At 37.6% G+C, this 8,693-nt stretch overlaps 1 protein-coding gene across 1 annotated transcript in view; it reads left to right on the top strand.

Annotated features, from left to right (window-relative positions):
- The first annotated feature begins 1,012 nt into the window (after positions 1 to 1,012).
- Positions 1,013 to 8,693, top strand: part of LOC109078898 (protein mono-ADP-ribosyltransferase PARP8-like) — a 39,008-nt gene continuing 31,327 nt past the window's right edge. The window contains exons 1-2 of the mRNA XM_042756595.1: positions 1,013 to 1,652; positions 2,194 to 2,248. Coding sequence (XP_042612529.1) covers positions 1,562 to 1,652; positions 2,194 to 2,248 — 146 coding nt within the window. The 5' untranslated portion in view covers positions 1,013 to 1,561. The remainder of the gene's footprint in view (positions 1,653 to 2,193; positions 2,249 to 8,693) is intronic.

Below are 8,693 nucleotides of genomic sequence, written 5' to 3'. Positions count from 1 at the left end.
TAAAGAAATGTCCGTTTTATTGCTCAGATTTATTTTTGTTGATGGGCGCTATAACTCAACACCTGTGCTCACGGCGCCATCTTGCGCGCTCCGAAAAGTGTTGAGGTTTGGACCCAGAAACAGCGTTTCTTACGTCACCACTTAACAACCGAATAATGTGCTAGTTAGCGAGTTTCATGATGAATGCGGCTAAAGTACACCCTCAGAGAGCGGCTGGGAAGAAAGGGGCGGGGTCAGCAGAGCTCATTAACATTGAAATGAAATTGCTACAAAACGCTTGCTCTGAAAAGAGCTGTTTTTGACAGGGTAAACAGTGTGTTTTTTTACACTAGCATTGAGAAATTTTAACCAAACTATGTCACAGACTTTTCATTAAGACCCTAAAGAATAATATCAACTTGTGGAAAATGGGCATCTGATGACCCCTTTAAATCGCCAAAAGTAAGATGTTTAATGAATTTGTTAGGTTGTTGTTTCAGAAAGTATAGCATTAGGCTACAACATAACACTAAATATAATATTGATTATTTATAATATTATATATGAATTTAATATTATATATGAACTGATCATGTAAACAGTGGGTTTTGTGACTTTTCTGGATTCAAAACAAAATTCTGGAGTTAAAAACACTAAGCACTCTTTCTCTCTGAGTAGGGTTTCTCTCATTAGTGTGAGGAGAGTGTGAAGCTTCAGATTGATCACAGAACGCTTCATTTATGGTAGCTACTCCAGTTCTGTGGGTTGATGAGTGGCACAAAGTCTGATCCACAAGCTGATTCTAATAGCCGTTTATTTAACTTGTAGAAAAGAAACATCACACTCGTAATGTTGCTGTTGTAGGCTACTGAATATCAGTATACATGTGCTTCGTCCTTATAATCAAAAGGACAATGCTCATGTGATACTGCTTAATTAAAGATCAGCAATGATAAGCTGAATATATATTTATTAGCAAATAAACAGCTTTTTATCACATGACAATCAGAAGCCAGTGATGCTGAGCAGGTCCGAAGTGCTGGCCAGCAGCAGAGAGTGCTCGTGGGGAGAAAAACACGTCCATGACATCATCCGCCTTGTTGTGATTCCCGTTCCCACCGAGTTCAGCTCGTGGATGCTAGCACAGGGTTCCCACACTGATTAGCCCCGTGGTGCAACTTCAGCTCATCCGTTACGGTCTGACGCTCACGCCCGCGTTGGTTTTACTTTAAGACTTGCGGTATCTCTTTTTTTTTCGCTCCGTGGTTTGGCTTTCGAAATCGCCATTGTTGGGTTCAGCAGAGTTATGAGGACGACTGAAAGATGCTTCCGGTGTAAAAGTGATATCTTTATGAAGGCTGTCGCGAACAAGAGCTCTCTCTCCGTTGTGCTCATGCGATCGAGGCTATTGTTAGAAGAAATGAAACGGTGTCGGTTGGCGTGACACACCTGGGATTGTTACAGCAGCCCTCCGAGCACGTATTCCTACTGCTCCCCACATCCAGACGTGCCTGCGAGCGGAAAGCAAGCGTTTGTTTCGCCGAATATTAGTTAGAGAAGCCATTCTAGTGTGTGTTATTTCATGGGGATGTGTTCAAGGCAAGAGAGGATTCAAAAAGACGTCGACATCGTAATTCAAAGGTGTAAGGCAGAGAAAGACTGCCTGTTTTCTGGTGAGTTTCCATTGTGTCTTATTAAGAGAGCTGTCTACCTTTAACAATTGGCATACATTTAATCAACACAATTGACAGGCTGTCAGTCTGACCGCTGATACCTTTATTTTCTCCTTCACACAAAAGCCCGATATGTTCAAAAACACATATGTGGCTAATGTGCTCCGGCTTACGCAATTTAATCTTTCCTGGACAATATAAATTATGCAATAACCAACTGCAACCGAAGGCCTTGCAAAACGTAAACTGCCGTTATTATTACTACCACATATTCTGCTTTTATCACCCTAATAAGCGCATTAACATTCGTCTCAGGACTCAGGTGTTGTTTTGTGATGTGAGTGATTTTCCAATTAGCTCACGCCTTACTATTGTTGAGGATCACACAGTTATTAGCTGTCCATTTCATTTTTGTATATTCATTGTCGCTGGACATTCCCTGTTGATGTTGCCATGGAGACTACACTTGTTGAAAGGGACTTTTTTTTGTGGTCCAGTGTGTTGTTCACAAACCCCAGGTCTGATTGTGTGTTTGTTTCAGACTTTAGATTCTCCGACTCCACCTTCACCTTCACCTACTCAAAAGGACCTAAAAGGTAAATATAGAGGCTGCTATGCTCTGAATGTAAACAGCTGTTGTACACTCTCACTCCTGAAGTGTTTATGTTTTGAGTTATTATTATTTGTCATTGTTTAGTTCACATAAATGAACATTTCATCACCATTTTATCAGCCTCATGTTGCGCAAAACCTTTCTTGCTTCTTCAGAAAAAAACAAAAGCTGCCAGGTGGAATGACTCAATATCTATTCGCTTTTATTTTGGGGGGAAAAGATGGAATGAATGTGAAAGCAGAGTGAAGCTGTCATACTGCCTCACATCATTTGTGCTTCACTGAGAAAAGTTGTTTGGGTTTAGAACAACATGAGGATGAGGGAAATATAAAACAATTACTTTTTTTGGGGTGTACTAATAGTTGTCTCCATCATGATGTGCAAGGCTTTAATTGGATTCAGGATGTCATTGTAGGTTCACTTGCGGTTCATGTGATTTCTCTTTTCACATTATACCCCATCAGTGAGGACAATAACCTCATCTTCATTGTCTCGGTTCACTTATAGTGGTCAGCAATGCTTATGAAAACCTGTGCATTGATAAATATGTACCACCTTAAGCATAAGCAGTCTCTTAGCTGCTCTGTGATTAAAAGTAGATTTCATTTAAATGTTATTAATTACCTTGTACTCTGTCATCAACATAGACTAAACTGCCTTTTGGAGAAAATCAAGGCATGTACTTTATTTCTCGCTCACTACAACTGATGGAACTTAAACTCCCCATACTCATCGCTCCACTGATCATGAATGCCAGCGTGTTCAAGTGTGGCTGTTTTATTTACATGTCACTCTCCAGGGGTCATACTTTTGGGGCATTTTTGTGCAATGATTTGCTTGAAAGCTGTGAATATTTGATAGATGGTCTTTGATGTCAAGTTTAAATTTAGTTTAAGATTTTTGATTTGTGTGTTGACAGTACAAGACACTACAAGAAAAGCTGAATGAATGTTTGTCTCTAGACTTTCTGCTAGCGGAAGTTCATGGTACTTTCAGTTAGGAATGGATTTGGGTTGGTTAGTTAGTGTGAAAGCTTGACAACAAGTGGGAATATCTCGTCTCACACAAGTCTTGTGTCTGATGTACAGTATTGTCTGGTGAAAGGAAACATGAGAAGAACACCATTGCTCTAATTATTAAAAAGGGCAGTCTTTCCAATCTAGTGACTCGTTTACTATACAAACCTTTAACTCTGCTGCCATATTATTTAGACCTTTCCACCAGATTGAGATGAAAGACAGACATCTTTTTCTTTGGCAAATGGGACTTACAGCCTCATTTAACAATGAAGTCAGTTGTGATACCAAACTGAAATTTTAGCTGGAGGCCATTTAGATGAGTAATATCTGCAAAGCTACTAGACCTTGGTTAAAAATGAGCACTGCTATAGTGCTTCCTAGGGGTGGGACAAAATATTGATATGGCAATATATCGTTGACCTTCTCTGTGCGATACGAGAATTGATACGCTGGCATCAAATATCGATAAGGTGCTCTAAATAGATTTCCCTGCTCCCAGCATTGCTACTTCATGGCTCCTCGAGGTGGAGCTCAACACATGAATGAGAGAAACGTGAACATAAGTTAAATAGCCTAAGAAAAAGAGGTTTAAAAACCTTGGCTTTTATACCATTTATTTGCATGTGGTTTAAAACCTTGCAGGTTAAATATTTCATTTGCTTGCTGTTCTGACATGCAAATTTTCTGAGCGCGTACACCTGAAGCATGCACACACTAAAAAGCCTTTTGAACAGTGCTTGATTACTGGACTAAGTTATCTGTTGCGTCTGATTGCGCAAATACTGCCAGAAACACACAAGGTTTACATATAAACACAGTTGGTTATGTCTAGAGTGAAAGTAAACAGTTGAGAGAAAAACAGATGTGTGCCTGTATATTAGATGTGTGTGGGTCTTAAAATGACAGCAGACTAATAGTACTAAACATGCTGCCGTTGACATTAAAAGGATAGTTCACCCCAAAATGTAAATTTTAAAATTTTAAATTTTTGTGGCATTTACTCACTCTTATGTAATCTGAACCTGTATTAAAGGTGCTGTATGCACATTTTTGACTGTACTAAAGCATAAAAATACCGTAATATGTTTGCAGAAACATGCTAAGTTAACATACTTGTTTATCTGAAAAACAATGCTACAGTCAGCTATTCTCCTTTGAAAATGTGAGTTCTGGGCCGGAATGTCGGTCTCTGTTTTGGTTTGTGAAACCTGCCCACTTCCAGTTTACCCAATTGTATTTCGGCACCCAGGGTTGCCAGTTGACGCAAAACACAGTGCATTTAATTCCATTCATCCCTCGTTCCGGTTGGTGTCGTCAATCTGGCCACCTGCGTGTGCATAAAGTCTGAGGAGGAGGGGCTGGGTGAAAAAAAACCCTCTACAATATTTTGAATTTGGAATGCAATACCTAGTTTAACCACTCAGTGTCAATCCTACATACAGCACCTTTAATTTTTTTCTTGTGCTGAACACAAAATAAGATATTTTGGGTAACCAAACAGTAGCTGGTCCCCAATAACTTTGACAGAAGGAAAGAAATACTATGGAAGTCACCAGCATCCGTTTGGTTACCCACATTCTTCAAAATAACTTTTATGTTTAACAGAAGAAAGAAACTCAATGAGGTTTAAAACAGCTTGAGAGTGAGTAAATGATGACCGAGATTTCATTTTTGCAGAATTTTCAGCAATCTTTTCATAGGCATTTTGTGTTCATAGTTAGGCAGGTATTGTGATGTATCATTAGAGGATTGTCTAGCAATATATTGATTATTGCAGAATTGCTGTATCGTGATATTTTCGGTATTGTGAGCCATGTATTGTTTATTGTATTGTGAGGTACCCTGTGATTCCCACCCCTATAGTGATGCAAATTTTATGATAAATATGCTAATTAAAAATGAGTTGTCCAGGAAAGCACTAGTCTCACTGAATCAGTATCAGCACCGATAAGAAGGTCTTGGAAAGCTTTATAAAAGGAGAATGGTGGATCTTGTCTTCTCAATAGTTGCTTTTAAATAAGGTCTATTTCTGGTTTGTTTTTCATTTCCTAATAGTAATTATAGCACCCAATTACTCTTAATGCAAATACAGGTCCTTCTCAAAAAATTAGCATATTGTGAAAAAGTTCATTATTTTCCATAATATAATGATAAAAATTAAACTTTCATATATTTTAGATTCACTGCACACCAACTGAAATATTTCAGGTCTTTTATTGTTTTAATACTGATGATTTTGGCATACAGCTCATGAAAACCCCAACATTCCTATCTCAAAAATTAGCATATTTCATCCGACCAATAAAAGAAAAGTGTTTTTAATACAAAAAAAGTCAACCTTCAAATAATTATGTTCAGTTATGCACTCAATACTTGGTCGGGACATGGTGCCATGTTTTAAGCCAGTTATTTATGTCTTTTGCTGTAGTGTGTCAGTAGGAAATATTAGTTTACATTTACTAACATTCATTTTACCATTAATTTTAATAATAATCTAGTGAGATTTTTGAATGGACAAGGGTTAAGGGCTAGATGTTCGCTGGAGGAAACAGCTGTGGTGTGATAAGCGGTGAACAGAGTGAAAACTTTACAGTAGATGGGAAACCGATTGCTCCCTCGTGACCTTTTGTAAACTGTATTTATGCCAAAGAACTGCACAGAAACAGATATTCTAAAAATCTATCGATAAACACACACCTTGTGTCCACTGTTTCTGTTTGAGGTCGCTCGCGCTGCTCCGCCACGGTCTGCAGATTGAAGAGCGCAACGAAAGACGGGGAGGAGACCAGTCTGCCGCCATTTTCATATGAAATTTAAGGGGACTGACCCTGAGGCGATCGTGAATTTGTGTAGTTTTTTGGAGCTATAGCCCCGCTAAAAAAGCCAGCGACGCCCATGCTTCTTGCGTACATTTCGGAGAACCAGTACAAATATTTCAATCGATCGCTCAGGCATTTAAGAGGCACCGAAATCTGCGTTCTGATTCAGTTCAGTTCATACCGCTTACTTTGGTTTTCGGTACCCAACCCTACAAACTTAGCACCACAGTGCGGGGTTAACACCGCAAAAAAACTTAGCGTGAGCTGATGCGCACCCATGCATGAACCTATGGAGAAGCAGTGCATTTGCAACTGAAAACTACTGCGTGTGACTATGAAAAAAAATATTTAGGAGCACCAGTGTGATTGACCAGCATAGGTTAAAAGGCTTCTAACTTATTTACAATTTGTTTTTGCTGCGTTGAGTAATGTATCACAGACATGGCCTATCTGTTGATTTCTTGAACACAATGTTAAACAGAATCCACTCACTACTCAAACACCAGAGTTTTGTTCAGTGCTGAGTTCTGCAATCTCACGAATCCTCTCATTATAGCAAACAAAGTGTTGACCAGGTGTAAATAAGAGATTAATTGTGCAGTGTAGGGAGCTTCGTCGATTATAATGGAACTTTGTGAGATCGCGATGAGTGAGTCACAGCTTTTAATGGTTATTAAGGGAGTTTGCAAATGGGATATTTATTTAATACAACAGTTCATTAAACAAGAAATCAAAATTAAGTGACTTGCATTGTCTGACTACAACACTCATGCCTGATTTTGCTCCATTTCATCAACAAAAATAGTTTCAAACAAAGTCACATCTGAGCTGCATCTCCAAGCAAACACAGCGGTGTTTCGTTTATGAATGAACGTGCATATTTAAACGGATCTGAATGAATTACACATTCATAAAGACAGTCACTTGCTTCATTCCTGAATTAATTAGTAATTCAAACTAATCAATTGAATGAATGATTCAATGATAAACTCAATGATTTGCCGCCACCTACTGGCAGTTTTACTTTCATTTTTAAAGGACCTTTTCTGTTATTTAATTAGTTTAATATTTCTATATTAAAAATGTTATATTTAAAACATTAACCTAAACACGAATAATACATTTATGAATTTAATTTGCACTCATGCCACTTCTAAGCATCATTAAACGTCTGAAAATACACCTACAAGCCACTTTTGTGTTCTTCGGTGCCACCTCTGTAGTACAGATATTTTTTTTTTTATTGCAAGGTAAATAAGAGGGTGACATCTAGTGGAGGAGACTAATGAAAAGATTCACATTAATCAGATTTTCTTTTAAAGGTTTGCTGAAATAAATACCGGAAAAGATCTATTCGCGGCTTTTGAGAATCTATATCGAATCGACGTCATTTAAAAAAAAAGATCGATATCGAATCGACGTCATTTAAAAAAAAAAAAAAAACGATTGATAATCAAGGCACTGTTTGTGGAGATGTTTTTTTTGTTGATATTATCCAAAATAACAAACAATACATTTATTTTTTTATAATTTATATACTAAATATTGGCTATTTATATTATCCAACATTATATGCAATTCAGGCAGGTAGTTTTAATAGCACAATAACATCTAATTTAACGTGAATAAGTAAAGAAATGGAAAAGTTCGAAAATGCACCTTGAAAATGCCTGAAAAGTGCTTCAGTTTCACTTTGGCTGAGTTGTAAGAACCCTGTTTCTAACACTGCACTAGATTGATTGTTCATTTCCATGTTCAGTTGTTTGCCACAGCAAAATTGTAATCCATTTAGGTGTCCTGAATTAAAAATTCAGTTGTTTGCCACAGCAAAATTGTAATCCATTTAGGTGTCCTGAATTAAAAATGGGGAGTTCCTTGTTTGAACTGGTTTGCAAATGTCACTCTTATTCTTAGAGGAGGTACCATGGATTACAAGCAGGAAATGAGCTGGCAGGCTGTCTATGAAAAAATATTGCACCTTGCCTCATAGAGGAAGTAGCAGATTTCCTGTTTGTAGTGCTGCAACCTACACTCAACATCTTTTACATCGACATCAACGTTTCTATGTAATATAGACATGGCCTCTATTTTTTTGCCCCCATTTTTTGTCATTTTTGTGTTTTTGTATTTTCTTCACAGAAAACAAGGTAGCTCTAATATCTGATATGCCAGATAACCCTGATATTTGATACAACAAACCATTCAAAGATGAATATTCACATGGAGATCACTTTTGTTAGAGCTTACCAGAAGTAGGTATAATATGATTCAAACAGTGAAAAGAACAGACAAGCCCATAATCCCAGAGATGCAGTAGTCTCATGAATAATCCATCATGTCCAAGATCAACACAAATTATGTTTGAGTTTCATCATCTTGGTATAACTGAATTTGCATAATTACCATGAGTGCTAAGTTGTGATTAGCTGTAATTCAAACAAATGTTGTTGCATTAGATTTGGATACTGGCAGACCACTGGAAATAAACTTTGGGTCATTTGGTATACTATATCAAAAGGATGTAAACTATTAATTCAGGGAGTAGATGAGTAAGTACCATAATAAAATGAGATCTGACTAATGTGATAGG

This window comes from Cyprinus carpio, chromosome A5, assembly GCF_018340385.1.
Source record: "Cyprinus carpio isolate SPL01 chromosome A5, ASM1834038v1, whole genome shotgun sequence".
In the NCBI taxonomy this organism is placed as follows: Eukaryota; Metazoa; Chordata; class Actinopteri; order Cypriniformes; family Cyprinidae; genus Cyprinus; species Cyprinus carpio.
This window is presented reverse-complemented; position numbering and strand designations above follow the sequence as displayed.